This window comes from Rhipicephalus microplus, chromosome 5, assembly GCF_043290135.1.
Source record: "Rhipicephalus microplus isolate Deutch F79 chromosome 5, USDA_Rmic, whole genome shotgun sequence".
Classification (NCBI taxonomy): Eukaryota; Metazoa; Arthropoda; class Arachnida; order Ixodida; family Ixodidae; genus Rhipicephalus; species Rhipicephalus microplus.
Window position 1 is genome coordinate 19,262,702 of NC_134704.1, and position 20,011 is coordinate 19,282,712.

At 48.0% G+C, this 20,011-nt stretch overlaps 2 protein-coding genes across 2 annotated transcripts; one reads left to right on the forward strand and one right to left on the reverse strand.

The window, feature by feature from the left end:
- Positions 1-6,087: 6,087 nt before the first annotated feature.
- Positions 6,088-7,549, reverse strand: LOC119173983 (uncharacterized). Its single transcript, XM_037424764.2, has 2 exons — positions 7,509-7,549; positions 6,088-6,756 (listed from the first exon to the last, which is right to left on the reverse strand). The coding sequence occupies exons 1-2, from the start codon at positions 7,547-7,549 to the stop codon at positions 6,195-6,197; spliced, it is 603 nt and encodes a 200-aa protein (XP_037280661.2). The 3' UTR covers positions 6,088-6,194.
- A 744-nt stretch (positions 7,550-8,293) lies between these two features.
- Positions 8,294-9,856, forward strand: LOC119173982 (chitinase-like protein 4). The gene has a single exon (XM_037424763.2). The coding sequence runs from the start codon at positions 8,405-8,407 to the stop codon at positions 9,854-9,856; it is 1,452 nt and encodes a 483-aa protein (XP_037280660.2). The 5' UTR covers positions 8,294-8,404.
- The last annotated feature ends 10,155 nt before the right edge of the window (positions 9,857-20,011 follow it).

Below are 20,011 nucleotides of genomic sequence, written 5' to 3' on the forward strand. Positions count from 1 at the left end.
ACGGATGCAACGGAAAGTCTTCAGAAGGCTGGAGTAGGTATTTTTTTCATCAGCTTAATTGGTCTTTTGCGCTCCGATTGCCTAAATTCACACCAATTTATCTCGCAGAATTCCTGGCTACTACATTGGCTCTTCGAAAACTAAGTTCTCAGCAATCAAAAGCTATTATTATTTCGGGCGCTTTGTCTGTTTGTACACATCTAGCGTCCGCAAAGCAGTCTCTTCTTCTCAGGATATTTTGGTCTATCGTACCGCGTCGCCTATTAGAAGTTCGGTTTTTTGGGGTCCCCGGCATGCTGGAATTGCACTAAATGAAATCGCTGATTCGCTCGTTTCGGCATCTTTAAATTGCCTGGTGGTACTAGTAGTTCCGCAGTTTCCTTTTATTACTGCCGAACGATTCAAACGCCTGTTAATCTTAAAAACCAACGAAACATCGCTCCTACAATCTGGAGAATTTTGGCACTTGCAATTCACATGGAACAGCGCAAAATGCCTTTCCCGTCGATGTGAGGTGACCCTCACAAGATTTCGCTGTAGAGTCCCTCGATTAAATTTTGATCTCCACGAATCAGATTCTTCATTAACTAACCTACATGCAGTTTGCAATGAACCGGAAACAATAGACCACTTTCTTCTCACGTGCCGCCGCTTCGCCTCACTGCACCGAAAATTCTTGAGAGATCGATGCTCGGATTGCCAGTCAATACATCCACCCTATTATCGTTTGGAGCCAGTCAGTTGGGTGTGGGCCGAATTTCTATATTGTCAGCGCTACGTAAATTCATTCAGCCAACTGGCAGGATACGCTGCTAGTGGTACTACCAGATATATATTTTTTGCACGTATAGTTATCTGTTAATCTATTTCCTACTTGTTATTTTATTCTATGTTATTTTATTATACTGCCCTGTAATTGTACTCTGTGGAAATCTTTCTTTACAATGTATTGAATTGTACTGTATACCCCCCTCACCCTATGCCGTTTACGGGGTATGTGAAGTATTCTCAAATAAATAAATAAATATCTAATTCTTTGTCCCCCTTCTTCATTCTTGCTAATTTGTTTTATATATTCTGGTTTATCGAATTCTTCGGCACTTTTTCACGTTTTTTCAAAGGAACAATATTATTGTTCTTATCTAATTTCTCTCTTTTTTTAGCAAGTGTTGTATAAAAAAATTCCATTATTATGTACAGTGCGGCCAATCCCCCTTGTGGGCATGAGCCAAGATCTTCTAGGCGACAAGACAAGTTGGTGTACGAGACGTGCTATGGCCTCCTTCGTGACGAGCATTCACTGTAGATCGTACGCGAGCTGTGCTGTATAAAACGACCCTGCCGACTAAATATTCCGCGTGAGCATAGAAGAGAAATAGCGTCCCTGCACCATGTGTTGGCTTCACGGGCGCCTACCCAGAAGTTGCCACCATTGCCATGTGCCACCGCTGGCGTAGAAAGGTCAAGTCGAATAGTAATTTTTATCCCCTCAGCCTAAGGGCGTAGCCAGGGGGTAGCCCATCCACACCAAGGCACGTGCCCCCCCCCCCCCCACCCCGAAATTTTTTTTGCCACAGAGAGCGAAACATGGCCATTTCGAGAGGGTGCCCCTCCCAAAATCTAGCTGGTGCCCCCCCCCTGCCTCAGCTCCCCCCCTCCCCCTATTAGAAAAAATCTGCATGTGCATAACTGGGCGCATAACTACGCGTTGGGGGGGGGGGGGGAGGTTTGTCGCGGAGCCTCTCCCCATGCCTCTTAAGTCAATGTATGAGGCAGACTTTGGACCCCTCCCCCCTTGAGTACGCCTATAGACTCACATACAAACACAAGCATGAACATACATAAGATATGGTTGAAAATTTCTGGCTACCCCTGTACTACTTATATAAAAGCAAACCTCAACAAAGAAATAATAACAACAGGCATGCGTTCTGCGAATATACTCCACGGTGTTCTATCGATGACAATGCATAAACTCAGGTGCGGCAAAAATTAACCAGTTTTCTCAGTTGACTGTGCACACATCTAAAAGTGCATTTGTACGCCGATACTTAACAGGATAAATATATAATTATAATTACAAAGGAAACAACTCAATTCAAGAAAGTCAAGCACTTTCTCGCGAAGTTCAGCTAGGCAAACAATGATGAGTGTAGCACTGTGATGCAGGTTCTTGTTGCTGATTTGTTTTTCTCCCGGGCTGAGCCTCAGAGAGTTTTGTTAATAAGGACAAAGCCGTTCGGTTTCCAAGAAACACACAAAAAGTTTAATTGAAAAGTAAAAAGGCAAAGATTCCTCACAAAACAAAACACTTAATAAACAGTTGACTGGACATGACGAAACACATCTGTAAACACCCAACAAGAACGTTCAAAGTCAGTAACTAAACCTAACGTTCGAAAGGGGCTGAGTGATGGGAGTAGCGCAAGATATCTGTTCGGTCTCACCCACACGCTGAATTCCGCCGACGATGAGCAAACCGGAACGCGGTGATTCCGGCTTCAGGACGCGGGCAGGACGGGGATGAAGGAACGCTGGCTGCTGACGACACGTCGAGAAACCAGGCCGGAACGTGGTGGCTCTGGCTTTAGGAGTGTGGACCCGTCTGTGACGAGAGAACGCAGGCTGGTGGTGACGCGTCAGAGAACCAGGGTCGACCTAGTCAAGCAGCTGGGCGCACAGCTCGGGCCCGGAACCCAACGGCTGTAGCTCGCCTGCCGGAACCAAAGTCCGCAGGCCCTGGAAAGGAGTTCAGGACCGGATGGCCACGGTCCTTTGGAGCGGGAACACGACGGCAGGAGGCCCCGGCCGGTTGAAGACCTGCAGGCTCGGGTCCTACGCCCGACGGCCCATCTTCAGCGCCCGGTCTGGTGACGACCTTCCGCTTGCCCCGTCTTCTTCGAATTCCCCTTGCTCTGGTCTGCTCAGGCTCCTGCTTCAGCTCTGGCCCACTTGTCTCGTTCTCATTGGAGATTCTGTACTTTCGTGGTACCCAGCCATTGGGCCTTGAAATCTCCGTGGTCTATGATCATTGGTTACCTTATCTTTTATTTTGTTCACGGGATGCCACGCGTCCTCATGCACGCGACATCTTCACTGTCGTCGTCTTCGTCGTTGTCTAGGCAGCACCGCGCGTGCACTCTGTTCTCTTCTGTTTTTGTGACGCGCACTTTCCAAAGGCGCGCACTTTGAACGCGCACCACACATCACATACGCCCCCCTTTTATTCAAGTTTTTTTTTTTTTTAGAAAAAAAACTGCCGATGAGTGCGCGTTCTGCACTACGTCACAATTAAACCACATATTTGCACCACGCAGTTCAACACATCACCGGGCTACAGTTCGCTACATCGTCCAAAGGTCCACATTCGCTAACCACTATATACACACGAAGCAAAAAAATTCTGAACTCAACTAGCGGATCATAAAAATTCCCAAATTAGCCTGTTTAATACAGCCCATTTTTTTTTATATATACCCTATTAGGTAAAAAAAAAGAACTACACATCGAGTCAATGTTATATTGCATGTAACTTCTTAAACTGTTCCCATGAAACAGCCTTCCGCAGTCCGAAACCAAGATCCAGAAGAAATCACCAGGAAATCAAACTTGACGCTTAAGTTATAGCGTCCCAAACAAAATGTTTAGTGGCCCTAACCAATTGACAAGAGTGAGGAATTCGACGCCGGTGGAAGAATTGTCGGCCGTAAGCTCGTCTGAACCTACAGCTGCGGATCACCAGACGCCCAACCTCTAAATCACAAGCATACACACTGGAATGGATGTATGCCAGTCGGAAGCGTTGCCTCAAGGTGCGCCAGTACAACCACGTCTGAATGACTTCATGCTTCCCGGGAACGCCTTGCTTGAGCTCGTAAGCCGACAATCGTTCAGACACTTTTAGAGATGCGACCTCTTCAACCGAAGATGCCAGAGAGCACCAGTCGGCGTCCTTCCTCGTACAATGAGTTGCTGGACCATTACTCCCTGCGTGCTCAGCCTCCATCACTTCAGCTTTTTGTCTTGCTCTTTCATCAAAACTTTGAACCCCTCTGCCCGAGTCATCGTGCCTATCCTCATTACTACGTAGAGCTGACTTACACTGCAACTCTACTCTCTGTTCTTCAAGTTTTTCTGCATTTTGCTCCAGTTTACTCATGAAAGCATCATCTACAATTTCTCGAGAACTCAAGCCCTCTCTCTGTATAGGCGAGTTATATTCATCGTGAAAAGCTGTGCACGTAGCACCTGTTGCTACATCCAGTGGCCCAAAACAAAAGGCAGAAACTAGATCGGAGCTTTCATTACGGCATTCGCCGGCGTTAGCTAGATGTTTTGTTGCTCCTTCAATGGAGCTCTTCAGAGACAATCCTACCTCTGCATGAAGTGTGCTTGACTTCTCGCAGGTTTTAACACACCCTTTACTTTGAATGGAACGTTCTTGTTCCATGCTCACGAAGCATTCCCGTGCTTCAATAAGCTCCTCGAGCCTTTTAGTTTCTTCACTACCCACCTCCCTGTCATACGCTTGCCTAGTTTCACTCTCTAGCGAAAGGTCATGAGGTGGTACAGGGTCAGCCTGATATAAATTCAAATCGCTCGTGACGTAACTGCTGTCAGAGCACACCTCAGCCACTCGTTCACTCCTCTGTATCCCCAGCTTCCCCGTTCTTGCCAGGGCAAGCTCGAGTCGCCGCTCGAAATCCACCCTCTCTAGTTGGAGCTGCTGCTTCTTTGCGCGTGTCTCCAGTTCGAGCTGTTTTTCTTTTTCGCGCGTCTCGAGCTCAAGCTGCTCCTTCTTGGCCTGCGTCTCCCGTTCCAACTGTTCCTTTCGAGCTTCTCGTTCCGCAGCCCGTTGCTCACGCTCCCTCTCCATCCGCTCCTCGTACCATACTCTAAACTCCGCTCCCGTCAGTCCCATTTTATCCGCCAACTCAATTAACTCCCACGTGTTCGTCATCGTGTTAACCGCGTCAAAAAATCTACTGGAAAAACAAACGACTTTGTCCTGTCGCTGCGGACGCCAATTTGTGATGCGGGTTCTTGTTGCTGATTTGTTTTTCTCCCGGGCTGAGCCTCAGAGAGTTTTGTTAATAAGGACAAAGCCGTTCGGTTTCCAAGAAACACACAAAAAGTTTAATTGAAAAGTAAAAAGGCAAAGATTCCTCACAAAACAAAACACTTAATAAACAGTTGACTGGACATGACGAAACACATCTGTAAACACCCAACAAGAACGTTCAAAGTCAGTAACTAAACCTAACGTTCGAAAGGGGCTGAGTGATGGGAGTAGCGCAAGATATCTGTTCGGTCTCACCCACACGCTGAATTCCGCCGACGATGAGCAAACCGGAACGCGGTGATTCCGGCTTCAGGACGCGGGCAGGACGGGGATGAAGGAACGCTGGCTGCTGACGACACGTCGAGAAACCAGGCCGGAACGTGGTGGCTCTGGCTTTAGGAGTGTGGACCCGTCTGTGACGAGAGAACGCAGGCTGGTGGTGACGCGTCAGAGAACCAGGGTCGACCTAGTCAAGCAGCTGGGCGCACAGCTCGGGCCCGGAACCCAACGGCTGTAGCTCGCCTGCCGGAACCAAAGTCCGCAGGCCCTGGAAAGGAGTTCAGGACCGGATGGCCACGGTCCTTTGGAGCGGGAACACGACGGCAGGAGGCCCCGGCCGGTTGAAGACCTGCAGGCTCGGGTCCTACGCCCGACGGCCCATCTTCAGCGCCCGGTCTGGTGACGACCTTCCGCTTGCCCCGTCTTCTTCGAATTCCCCTTGCTCTGGTCTGCTCAGGCTCCTGCTTCAGCTCTGGCCCACTTGTCTCGTTCTCATTGGAGATTCTGTACTTTCGTGGTACCCAGCCATTGGGCCTTGAAATCTCCGTGGTCTATGATCATTGGTTACCTTATCTTTTATTTTGTTCACGGGATGCCACGCGTCCTCATGCACGCGACATCTTCACTGTCGTCGTCTTCGTCGTTGTCTAGGCAGCACCGCGCGTGCACTCTGTTCTCTTCTGTTTTTGTGACGCGCACTTTCCAAAGGCGCGCACTTTGAACGCGCACCACACATCACAAGCACTCAAATTGCGAAAACAGTTACGATATTGGACCAGCTCGTTCCACCAACTGGTACGCACGTTGTCGTGAACTTGGCATCAATATACGCCACGCACTACACGCAGTATCATCACCGCTTCGTACTAAGCGACAGCCACGAGCTGGCCTTGATAGTGTTCTTGCGCTGGGCCAGCTCTTTCCTCATTGCCTTCATGACCATCGTGAACTCTACATCGGCGTCCTTGGGCCGCGGCGATTTGGCCAGCAGGCGAACGCTCATGACCGCAAACTTGCTTTGCGTCGGGTGCAGGGACTCGTGGTGGGTCGTGTTCTGGACGCTCTTGAGCATCAGTTCGAGCACGTGACCCAGTTCGGCGTTGGCGTTCTGCGGACATCGGATGCCGACCTGCGTGAGGAGCATGATGATGCTCTTGGTGACGTACTTGTAGAGCAGGATGAGCAGCTCGCGGAACATTCTCTTGTCCGCGTTGGAGGCGCTGCTGCGCGGGTACTTCCGGAAAGCCCGCTCGATGGTGGTCTTGGTCCACAAGAAGTCGTTCGAGACCTGGAGGAGGGCGCTGAACTGCGACTCGCTCATGTGGACTTGGCCCAGCCGCTGAAGGAACTTGATCGATTCGAGGCCTTCGTCCAATTTGGCCAGCGTTTCCACCTTGAGCGCGTCAAAGGAATGACTGCGAGCGGCGTCAGAAGAATATAAAGTGTATAAATAGACGAAGTACCACTGAATAGAAGAGCTTTTATATTTATTTAGAAGGCGAATGAACTTGGCAGATAGTGATTATGTATGTAGAATTGTAAAGTGATTCGTGTGACACTGTAAAAAGACCTGCTCTGTTTATAGGAGCAAAAAGCTTGAAAGGTACACGGAAATTTACTTTGGGAACACTTCCTGCACTGAAGTATGTGGTTTTCGTAGTGCCATACGTTTTCTTACGTTTCTCAGTAAGAGTGGGATCATCCAAGCGCTATTTATGTGCCATTATTTATTTCACTATTTAAACAGCGATGTTTACATAGTGAATAGCATTGACTGATGTCGTAATTAGACGAGGTATAAAATTCGTAGTGACGTGAAAAATTTTTCATCTATTTATTTATTTTTAGGGAAAGGGTGGGGACGGTGGATGCTTATTGGAATGCTTGATATGTCGTCTTCCTGAAAGCATACATCAACGACGAATGAGCGTGGAATGGGTGTAAACACCCTCCACCCCCACCTTCCCCTTTGAATCTGAGTGGCAGCATTGGCGGTAGCAGTAATTTATATGAATCATATGATACGGCAATTGGCGCGTCACTACACTCAAAGCGCGTTTGCCATTACGTCTGAAACCTTGAAATCGGTCAGTTACAAAAGGTGTACCAACCAAATGGGCAGGAGGCTAAACCACATCACCAGGAAAAAATGTTGCTAAAACCTCACCTTTTCGAGCCGTGCTTTTCGATGTGGAGCCTTGAAAACATAATAGGCTCACGGAGGACTCATCTTGTAACGAGGAAGCTCGCAAACCTCGTCAGAGACAACCCTAACTGTTTTTTTTTGCCACTAGAAAGAGGTCTTGCTGATGATGCTGATGACCTCTGATGGATGGCGCTCACCCACAGAGGGGGATGGGCCAAGAACCGGGCGGCAGGATACTTAAATGAAACTAAAATGAAAATGAAGGCAATCTGAAAGGTAGTTTAAAAACAATAATACCAAAAAAATGTTTGCTGAGCAAGCGGTCAAACCATCTCTTGTTTTTGATAGACATAGCTACGAATTTTAAACTAAAGCTCTGAAAAGGTTATGTCACTAGCACGGTAATATTTTAGTTGCGTGGATGTAATCAAACACAGTGGAGCATATATCCCTGTGGCAGTACCCAAATGAAGTTCTGCCAAGCGATAAAATTACTGGTAGATTTACTTGTACTCCTAGCTTTCGTAATGGGGCTACTAAGGTCTTCTATTGTTTGATTGCGATTTCACGAGACTGCCAAGCGGCGTGGGTTTCGAATTCTTGAAATTTATACGGCTGAAAACGAATCAGGCTGTTTAACATAAAATATATTTTAGCGGGCTCTGGAAAGTTTTTTACAACGTTAGACTACCGGTTGAAGGAAATCAAATTTAAACACAAGCCCTGTGATTATCTCGTGCGCTTCGGGCCCCGAGAAAGAAGAGCTGACCAGCGCGATCATGGATGTGTGCTACGAAAATCTGGACAAAAAACCAACCGTGTCACACTCGTCTCGCAAGCTGCTGCAAACAACGAAAGCGACCCGAAGAACAGCGAGATCTAGAGATGGGAAGACGCCCCTGCAGCATCACCGCAAGATGTACTACATCTGGTTCTTCGCCAACATAGCTTGGGCCGTTCTGGCGTTTCCCTTAGGAGTGGCAGCTATCGCTCTAGCTCGCAACTACCAGATGTATCGTGACCAGATGGAGCACGCCTTGGAATGGAAAGAAAGGTGGGCCCACTCCACCAAGCCAGTGCCATCATTGCGTCATTCCGATAGCAGCGTCGCCTCCACATCCACGAAAACACCTGAAGTGCCGTACTGGGAGACGAGTGAGTGTCGTAAGCCTCTAGCGCTTCCAGAGTCATCCTGGAAGCCGCCTTTCACGGATCCCATTGAAGACTACCCCACTGCTCAACTGGTAGAAGGCCCGATCTTCTGCATCTTCAACCACAGTAGTTACAAGAGGGACAAGGAGTGGGCCTTTCGCACGGGTCTCATCAATGGTAGACTCTGTACGCACGTCGTCTACGCCTCCGCAAAGGTCACCGGAGATGACTTGGCCAGTGCTGATCCCGGTTTCGATCTGGTCAAGGAGGGCTTCAAGAATTTGGCCCTTCTCAAAACAAAGTATCAGCACCTGAGAGTTCTCGTGTCATTTGGAGAGTACGAAAGGGGCAGCGCTAACTTAAGTATCCTCGCCTCGTCGGCGGTGCGAAGGGCCAAGTTCTCGCAGAACGTGTTGTCCTGGCTGACCGAAAACGACTACGACGGAGTGCACGTTCATTGGACCATTGCGGACGCCGGACGCTGCGGTTCTCCGCATGACGCGGCGTGGCTTTCGAAGCTCGTCGACAAGCTCAGGTTGACACTGTCGCGCAACTACACGATTGCGCTGACAATTCCACCCTTCAAGTCTCGGAGGCCCGGCTACGCGCTAGACAACCTCGTGGCTAATGTCGATTACTTGATCGTCCAAACGCACGACATTCACGGCCCGTACGAGAACGCTACGCATTGCGCCTCGCCCTTCAATAGCGAAGGCCCGTCTCTGATCAGCGCTCTCACTGACGTCGTCGAAGACGTGCCTCCATACACGACGCAAAAGATTTGCTTCAGCCTGTCTTTAGCCGCGCTGTCGTTTCGCCTTGGCATAGTGAACTCCCCAGACAGGGACTTGATGCCCGCAAGAGTTCTCGGACCAGGCATCGAAGGGAACTTCACTGGCACGAGAGGTCGCATGGCCTTCTACGAGGTATGCGTGCTTGGCGACCACAGCGCGTACATGGACTTCAAGGAGATTTGCTCCTACAAGGGCCTGGCGAATAACTGGATCAGTTACGAAAATCCTATGTCGCTGTCATCGAAGGTTTCTGAGATATTCAGAAGGCTCAATATATACTGCGTCGTTATGTGGGACATTGATATGGACGACGCAAAAGGGACGTGTGGATTAGGTCGCACGCCTCTCTTGGCATCCGTCCATAAGGAACTCCTGATTGCCTCCTCACATAACCCAGCTGCTCCAACACAGGAAGCACTATAGAATGCAAGCGTAGCTTCACCGTACGTGAAATCGTTGCCTTAAGACATAAAAAAAAGAGACGAGTGAAAAGAACAGCCACCGTTATTGTGTGTGCACAACTTCCAGGCGTGAATTTCCCTATTTAAACAGACTTCTGCAGCCATTATAAAAAGAATTAGGGGTGAAGCACCTTAAGACGTGTGTCGTGCGTTCGCGATGTATGTATGTATGTATGTATGTATGTATGTATGTATGTATGTATGTATGTATGTATGTATGTATGTATGTATGTATGTATGTATGTATGTATGTATGTAGTAGTAGTAGTAGTAGTAGTAGTAGTAGTAGTAGTAGTAGTAGTAGTAGTAGTAGTAGTAGTAGTAGTAGTAGTAGTAGTAGTAGTAGTAGTAGTAGTAGTAGTAGTAGTAGTAGTAGTAGTAGTAGTAGTAGTAGTAGTAGTAGTAGTAGTAGTAGTAGTAGTAGTAGTAGTAGTAGTAGTAGTAGTAGTAGTAGTAGTAGTAGTAGTAGTAGTAGTAGTAGTAGTAGTAGTAGTAGTAGTAGTAGTAGTAGTAGTAGTAGTAGTAGTAGTAGTAGTAGTAGTAGGCAGCCACCTCCACTACCGGATTGAAGGAGCGGCACTCGCGCACCCTTTTGAGTTAAGGTGGAAACCTACGCACGTTAATCATAAGTCAAAATAAAGTTGTTTCTGATTAAATAACCTATATATACAGAGGCTAGTATCGGTGACTTAATCTCCAATAAAATTTGCCTTGAGTTTGATACTTAATAAATAATAGTAACAGAGGGACACACTTTGAGCACTATCTGACCAGAAAAGGTTGCCACGTTAAATTCACTGGGCGTAATTTTCTTAGTTTGGGCAATGTTTAGCGAGGGTTGGGCCGCAGTGCCCATAACTAACGGCGGTGAAAGGTGGGAACTATAGACACGCATGCCGACATACTATCCAAGCATACCGTCGTATTATCTCGGCAACAGCTTCTGGTGCTCCGCAGTTGGCACCGGTTAAACTAGTTCAAATCAAGCGTTGTGCAGCGTTCGTGTTAAGCTTTTTAATGACTGCACATATTTTTTACATTTTTCAGATAGATAGATAGATAGATAGATAGATAGATAGATAGATAGATAGATAGATAGATAGATAGATAGATAGATAGATAGATAGATAGATGGACAGATAGATAGATAGATAGATAGATAGATAGATAGATAGATAGATAGATAGATATATAGATAGATAGATAGATAGATAGATAGATAGATAGATAGATAGATAGATAGATAGATAGATAGATAGATAGATAGATAGATAGATAGATAGATAGATAGATAGATAGATAGATAGACAGACAGACAGACAGACAGACAGACAGACAGACAGACAGGCAGATAGATAGATAGATAGATAGATAGATAGATAGATAGATAGATAGATAGATAGATAGATAGATAGATAGATAGATAGATAGATAGATAGATAGATAGATAGATAGATAGATAGATAGATAGATTACGCTTAAAGTGTCTGCGAGGCTAGTTATAGTGTCTTAGTGAAAACGCTTGGTATCAGCGCGAGGAGTTTCTGTCGCTGGAGTTTAAAAATCTGTGTCATGTGTGTGACTGCATGTGGTTTCACTCGGACGTCTGTGCACCGAGAATCAGCGTACCAACAATCTAGCATCACCTAGCTGATGCCTATGGCATCAACCTACAAGCGACCTAGAGCATGAACCATGTAGCTAAGGCATTGTAACATCGTAGAGGCAACCAGAGAAGTTTTCATCATTCAGTCTCGATGCTTCAAGCCTTGCACGGCTTGGTACAAGACTAGAGTAATTTGTAATTATTATTTTTTCATTTATAGTCGTATATCTGTCTGGACTCGATACGGGTCGGCATTTGCGGACAAGTAGTTGAACCATCATGCCAGCCTCAAAACGTTGTGCCATATGTTTTGATTTACCATTGTTACACGGGAGTCGAACCCGCACCTTTGTACTGAACAACAGAACATCGCACTCATGCATTGAGCTTTCGTTTGGTGTAGTAAAAAAATTGTATAGCGAATTAGCAAAGCCTCTACTATTGGCTAACAGACTTTACAAACGATATGGAGTATCTGGGCTTGCGTACATAATAATCTAAAAACAGTACCATAACAATTTCTCCTGTGGGGGCGACTATTCTTATATTAATGGGTGTTTGATAAAAAGGACGCTCGTCTTGCCAAGTGTGCGTGCAAAGAAATATCCCGCACCAAATCAACGTTCACTTATTTTTGTATAGGTGCGCGCATAGAAAGTAGCTATAGCCGCATTCTCAAATACATATTTCCTACCACAAAATTTTTTTCTGTGTCTTTGTTTTTCCCGCGATATGGCATCGTCGGCTTACGCACGTTCCATCAACTATGTACTCGTGGCGCTCTGCGCGCACCACCGCGGCGGGGTCGGGTCAAGTCGCCATCCGCCTTCTTCAAAGAGCGTGGCGGCGGCAGGATATGCTTCCCTGCGGGGGCATCTCGGCACCCGACGAATATGGCGAGGAATATTTTTATCCTCTGTTCATTTCTTTCTCACTCTGGCATGCGCGTACACAGTTCCGAGGGCAGCGTAAAAGTAAGGAACGAGAATAGCTTTAAAAAAAAAAAATGCACTGCCTGCAGTGGTGGACGCGAAACTGTGGTCCGTTGCGGAGGCGTGAGGAGCAAGAGGAGGGGAGGAGGTGCATACTGGTGGTGAAGCTTCGTTGAGAGCCAGCCAGGGGTGGTTGGCTTGTGGCTCTCGCTACGATGAAGGCTGCAAGCTGTGATCAGCGCATGTACACCGACGCACGCTTTGAATGTGATGGCGGCGAGCATTCGTGTGTTGCTGCTGTGAGCGAGTGAGTATGCGCGAAAAACGAAGTAAAAAAAAAAGAAAGAGGGGGCAGTCTACGACGGATGCGGCGAGTATGGACCTCGTGAAAGCCTACATCGCCGCAGGTTGCCGGGGTCACGACGCCGCCAATGCGCGCACTCTCATACTACAAGGAATAATTTTGGAACCCCTATTTCAATCAATGTTTCGCGTGTTTTTACTTTTTTTTTTCCTTTTTCTCGTCTAATAGCGCAGTGCAAGCTTGCGGGACTAAGCTTCGGTGGCTTATGTAGCCCCCGCGGCTTCTAGTCGGTGGCTTCTTTGGCCGGCTGCTTCAGAAGTTGCGCGTCCACCGTGGGTCTGTGTTCAGCGCCCCTTCCTCTGTTGCAGCACGGGGCTTTACCGATCCTCCACCGCGCGGCACGCAGAGGGCGCGCGTGCGGCGTGATAGCAACGCCCCCTAGGAGCGTGCTGCGCCGCGGGATGCCACTGCTCGACGGCAAAAAGCAGCTCAACAACTAATAAAAAGCGATACTACGCGGCGTTACTACGCTCGGCTTCGTTGTAAGGGGACGGAAAGTGAACGAAACAAAACTGTGGCGTAAAGAAGGGGGCATCTGTCGTCGTCAGTGGCGAGGGCGTTTATAAACGTCCGTTCGTTCTCGAACTGCACCCTCCCCCCCCCCCCTTATACGTTCTCTCCCCTTACACACAAAGCTTTTAGTCTCGACTCCATCTCTTCTCCACGGGTCTTCGTTGCCGTGTTATTATTTGTAAGCATTCGCGCGTGCACGAAGCGGCCGCACTGTTTCCGATTCCGATTTTGCTTCGCCGTTCGATCAGGTCGGGGCACAGTTCGAGCTTCGAGACGGCGTATGACCAGACTGTACACGAAAGAGGAGAGGAGCTGCTGGAGGGTTGAAGGACAAGTGCGGAGGACGAAAGGAAGGTGCTTTCATTCAGAGAAATTCCCGCGACGCTTTTCGTGACCCTCGTTTTGCTCAGCTATATGCGCGCGTTTCTTCGTTCGAACTTCGAACAGTCTCCGCGTTGTTACGTTCGAAACATACACAAAAAAAAAATGAAGAGGGTGGAGGGAAGTTATGCAACGACGAAAATCGCTCCACAAGCACATTTACTAAGGGTGTATATGATTTGGCAAGAGAAATGGAGAAAAAAAGAGAGAGAAAGTAGAAGAGAATGACTTGTCTTTGCAGCGCAACTTCGTGAACCGGGGATGGATCGAGGGCGGGCGCGTGACCGGTGGATTGGCTTGGCGTGAAACTGGGGATAGTGCGGCCGTGACATGCGTGGAATTCTCACTTGTTGAAGAGGCGGCCACGGGGTGTGCAGCCATGGCCGTGGATAGATAGTACGTATAGGCGCGCATGCGTGCCGCTGTGAAAGGGCGTCGCCACATTTCGCCGCGTTGGTGATTAATAAAAGGGAAATGTACAAATGGAGCCCGAACGACTGGCGTATAGATACCAACGGGGCGAGCACGTTTGAGTCATTTCCAAAGGAGATGGGAGTCCGTTGATGTCGCTCGATGTCTGCAGTGCCATTCATCTCAAAGCGAACACTGAATGACAGGTATCGCGAGACTGACTGCTCTTTTGTATACGTCCCACAAGTTATCTTAGAACCCCTATTGAAAGCGTTTTCACAGGATACGCTACTGTGTATCATGCAATAACCTAATAATAATAATAATAATAATAATAATAATAATAATAATAATAATAATAATAATAATAATAATAATAATAATAATAACATAAGGGGTTTTACATCCCAAAACCACGATATAGTTATGAGAGACGCCGTTGTAGATGGTTACGGAGATTTCGACCATCTGGCGTTCTTTAACGTGCACTGCTGTCGTATAGCACATGAGGCTCAATCATTCCGTCGCCATCGAAATACGACCACCTCGACGGGGGTCAAACCGGCGACCTCTGGGTAAGCACTGCAGCTGAGCACCCCAGCCACTGATCCACGTCGGTGGACCGCACAGAAGGATAAATCAGGCGCAGCAATGACAGGCTACGCAACCGTCAGGTTCAATCCGTTGCGCAGTATACTGGTTCATCATGAGCATCATCATTGCATTCGTAGCGGTGATTATTACCATACCGACACAGTCAGTTGTGCCCGATTCACTGCGCAAGCGTCTTGCCGCCGTTCTTCCGGCACGGTAGGCTCAGCCGCATTGCTTTCCGACTGAACGAAGAATCCTACCGGACACGGGGGGGCGTCGTCGTCGGTACTCTATGGTCCGGGCCACGCCACGTGACCCCGGGGTCACGGCGGGGGCGCGTTTCCGGCGGACCCCGTCGTGACCCGGCGTGCCCACCAGCGGCGGCCAACGCCACCGTCAGCGGCGGTGGCTCCCGAGCATGCGCGCACTACACGCAACACAGTGCGCCACGGCCGCAGAAGATCCGGTTCCCCACTGGTGTGGCGGCACTTTGCCGTTTGATTGGCGTTGGGCAGCGCGTGGCGCGCGCCCACCTCGCGATCACCACAGGAGGAGGAGGAAGAAGGAGCCAAGTGCACCTCACCAGCTTGGAAGTATTAAACCATTTTCCCAACTATATGTACAGCACACTAAACCATGTTGCATGTAGCAGTGCAACGAAGGAAATGAACATAATCAATCAAAGACATTGAGGAGGTTAAAGAGACACTAAAGGGAAACAAGAAATTAGTTTCGACTGATCAATTATAACATCTGGCTAACTTCACCTTCATAGATTTATTAATAGATGAGAAAGTCAACGACAAAAGTTTCACATGAATTTCTGCCCGAAGTTTCTGATGGTGTTGTGGCGAATTTCCACGTGTTTTTTCGTATTTTTGTCCCGTTGGCTGAACCAAACTTCCTGAAAGTTGGTTAAGTGAGGTCTCTGGCTCACTCGGAGGACAGCTTATTTCATTTCTATCGATTAGAAACTATGTAAGTCCTTGCAGACAACGTCAAGATCTGCGACGTCACGAAGACTGGTGCGCGAAATTCAAGGTGCCGACGCCACCAATAAATAAATAAATAAATAAATAAATAAATAAATAAATAAATAAATAAATAAATAAATAAAGAAAGAAAGAAAGAAAGAAAGAAAGAAAGAAAGAAAGAAAGAAAGAAAGAATCAGAGGTCCGCGCAAGTTGAGAAGGAATCAACACCAACACAATGGATGTGCGTCCATCCACGCCTGTTCTGCAGTGCAGCTTTTCCACTCCGCATTCTTTTATACTTGCTCTACGAAAGCGTAAGGGGCGTAGGAGGGGGAAAGGGAGGCGGCACTGGGGTTTTTGAGGTGGTTAGCGGGGGTAGGTGCAGGACTTCATCCGGAGTTCCAAGGCCAAGTCTCCAGAAAAAAAACAAGCTCATTTCGGGTCTCAGATTGGCGCGATTAGAGAAGCCCTCCGCAGAGTCTCACCCTGCGTGGTCGGCGCGCGCACGCACGCGCACGCACGACACGCTTGCCACGCGAATGCGTGAGGCTAATTTCGAAAGAATTCCTCGCGAGTCTTCGGCGGCTGCCGCTCTTGCCGCCCCTGCCGCGCAGTGCACTGCAGCATTTGCCCCTACATTACAAACCACCTCCACGCGACCTATAGCTGACACGGCCCTCTCCACAGTCTCGGTTTTAACACACACACACACACACACACACACACACACACACACACACACACACACACACACACACACACACACACACACACACACACACACGCACATACACACACACACACACACACACACACACACACACTCACGTACACACGCACGCACGCACGCACGCACTGCATGCTCTTTGCCCTCTTTCCGTCTGATGCTCCTTTGATACACCGTCGGAATCCGCGAACCAAGCCTACTTGGGTAGTACGTATACCGAAGTACTGGCGCGGTCGTGTAATGCGCATGCGTGCCTCTCCGGCTAATTCCTGTCGGGAAGATCACGCACCCTGCAGTGGATGGATGATCGCGCCCCCACAACGGAATGCGGAGCTGTTTCCAGTGATCATATACTTTTTTTTGTTAGTGTGTGCGTGTGGCCGCTTAACAAGGAACTGATGATGGAATCTATGATTATATACGAGGCGTGATGCCTCATAGCGCGTGGTACGAGAGAGAGCTTTCAACGCGCGCCATTGTTGCTGATCGACGGGCCGATGACGTCAGGGCAGATGGCATGCATGCTCGCTATGGAGTGGCAAAAGGAGATGAAGGAGGGAAAGGGGTTGAAGACGGGAGCGATGAATGCAGCCATTCGGAATAGTGCATGTGGCCATGAACGCGTCTTAACAAAGAAGTAGAGCTGATAATGTCTCCACGTTCGTCATTTATTGTGTTGTACAGATGCTGTAATTAGCTTGTCTGAGTGTAACTACACCCAAAAAAGACGCTTTTTTTTTTCTTAAAATCGCCCACCGAAGTCGTATACCTCGTAGAAAAGCGAAGACAACGTTGGAGTGCAATGCAGCTATATGACCACATTAGGGTTCCAGAATATCGATAATCAACGTGTAACCACACGGAACCATCAACATTGTTGTAAGAAATACGCAATCGTAAGCTTGAACACTGTGCGACACATATTTTGGTGTTGGCAATAACGCATTTCTAGATCAAAGCGCGGTTGCTAAGTGTTATCACGTTTGCTCTTTTCTGCAGGTGCAGGTGCGTTTGCCTTTGGTGAAAGAAGCAAGCTATTATTGCTTTCAAGCTTATCATACGAAGGATTAAGAGCATGCAGCATTTAAGTTCACGGGCTTCTTGCCAAGTGTGGTAGACCTGCGTATTTAACGGGAATACTTAGGAAAAAATACCTTTCATTTTTCGGGGTGATCTCGAGGCGCCCAGCGTTTTTCAACAAAAAATGAAGGGAGCACACCAGTGCTGTAGAAAAGAACCTTGTCGAAATTATTACGGAGGCATAGGTATAAGCGTGGTCAAAGCGCTGTATTGGGATGTACAACGAAACGGCCCTTTAGCCGGAGCGTCAAGTAGGCGAGACGCCCTTAGATGAGCATATCAAAGGTTCATTTACAAGAGAGTGAGCTGTTTTACATGAGTATAACTCGATACGGCGGCACCACGCACTCGATGTAATATATCGGGAGTGGTTCGCCGTATCCGACACACGCCAAACAAACACACACACGCACGCACACACACACACACACACACACACACACACACACACACACACACACACACACACACACACACACACACACACACACACACACACACACACACACGCACGCGCACGCACACACACACACACACACACACACAGACACACACACACACACACACACACACACACACACACAATCAAGAGAAAGCTTGAAATCTTCGTACACGAGAAATGCGTGTGATTGGCTCAACATCATCAGGAGAGTATACGCTCGTCTTTCACGTCACGATAGCGTTTCACCCGCCAGGTAGCCAACGATGCTCACATAATAGCGCAAAAAAAAAAAGAACTTTACTCGGTTGATCTGTTTGATGGAAACAGATGTACGCGTGTGCAGGATGCACCTGCCGTGCCCATTTATAAAGCTTCTTCGCATAGTTCCCACGGTGGGTTCGAACCACGTACAAAGCGCGCCGCATGCAGCCCGATCGAGACTGCTCAATATTCCTCCGCGGTTCGCCGCGAAATCAGTACCTGCCTTCATTCTTGGGGCGAAGCATCCGCACGGAAAACGGGGATCATCGGAATGCGAGTCGTGGCTTCGGGCGGCCGGCGAGAAAACGACCGTGAACTGTACGGAGGGGGAATATGTATCACGATTCTTCGCCTCCCCTCGCCGATCTCGCCCGGTGAGTGCCGGCATCATGCGTCTATACGTTCGTGCATTCACGTGCACGCACTCATTGGGTCTCCATTGAAGGAAAGAGGAAAGAACAAAACAAAAACGTTCTGCCTTTTTATTTTATTTTTATTTTCGCAGGGACGGTATGCCGGCCTCATCAACCATTGAGGAACAGGTGGGGCTTCCTACCAGACAGGTGGAAAGCTACTATTCAGGATAAGATAATACAATATGAAAACGAGCTACACAGACTACAGTTCATTCATGTATTTAAAGTGAGCGGATTAAAATGGTTGAACACTCTGTGTCACTGGAGCCGATGTTTAGACAATTACGTATTCTTGCTATGTTCATGTTTCTGCTCTGAAGAAGACATGCAAGACCCTTCGTCCAAGCGCTGGTTTCAGAGCCCCCGTGTTCAAAGAATTTTTAATACCGTCAAGCTTCCATTTTCTGTCGAAAGTCCGCCATAGATAAGCTAATTAGCATTGTAGCAAATTTGGGCCTCGTAAAGTGTATACGCGTCTGCATGCAAACGTTCGGAGGGAATTTCTCAATTGTAGACCCTGTTGTCTGTAGACTACGAAAAGTATTTTTTTCACAGGCCCTCTACAGGTATCACCTATACAGAGTGTTATAATAACCGATGGGGTTGAACGTACCGGAACCACGGTCTGATGACGAGAGACGCCGTAGTGGATGACTCCAGAAACTACGACCACGGGGGAAGTGGCTCCTTAACAAGCACCGAAGTCTACGTACACTTGCCTCAAGCATTTCCATCCCGACTGGAAATGCGGTCGCCGCCGCCGGGATTCGATCCCGCGACCTGAAGGCCACCAGACGAGCATCCTTCCACTAGACCACCGCGGCAGGTTCTACGCGACTCTCAACTTCAGACTTGAAGATTCGCTGTCTAGAACAAAACAAGAAGTGCGCTACGAGGTAGTTTACAAAATCTGGATACATATGTTCGTGTCAACGATAAGCATTTGCTGCTCCTGCCGCTCAAAACTCTGTCTAGATAACTTAACGATTTTCGCTTTCCCAAACTTTAAACGTATGCAATGATTTGAAATTTGGGTTGTACGCTCGGTATAAGTTGGTTTTCTTTTATAAACGTCACGAATTTATTTCAGATCAGCTGAGCTACTGAGTAATGCAGCTTCTTAATACACACTAACGCATGCATACTTGAAAGCCCACTCCGGACACAGCCTGCTCCTGCTCCTTGACTGCTTCGTGTCGTAGTGAAGAAGCGGTAAGGCCGCGATGAATACCAAATGCCTAACGCAAGTTCATGGGTAATTCAACTCGGTAATTTTCGTCCCAAAGCTAGAGCAAGGAAGTCTGAAACCCGACGCGTCGAGAGTCGAAGCGCACCAATGCTTCACATGTAGCATTTGTTGGCGGCCGCCGCTACCAGGTGGCGCCACCAACCTATAAATACTTGCAGGCACACTG

Excerpts from the sequence above, each read along its gene's own strand:
- LOC119173983 (XM_037424764.2), bottom strand. The coding sequence starts at position 7,549 with ATGTTTTCAAGGCTCCACATCGAAAAGCACGGCTCGAAAAG. Across the intron at positions 6,757-7,508 it reads GAAAAGCACGGCTCGAAAAG|TCATTCCTTTGACGCGCTCA; the intron begins GTGAGGTTTTAG and ends CGCCGCTCGCAG.
- LOC119173982 (XM_037424763.2), top strand. The coding sequence starts at position 8,405 with ATGTACTACATCTGGTTCTTCGCCAACATAGCTTGGGCCGTTCTGGCG.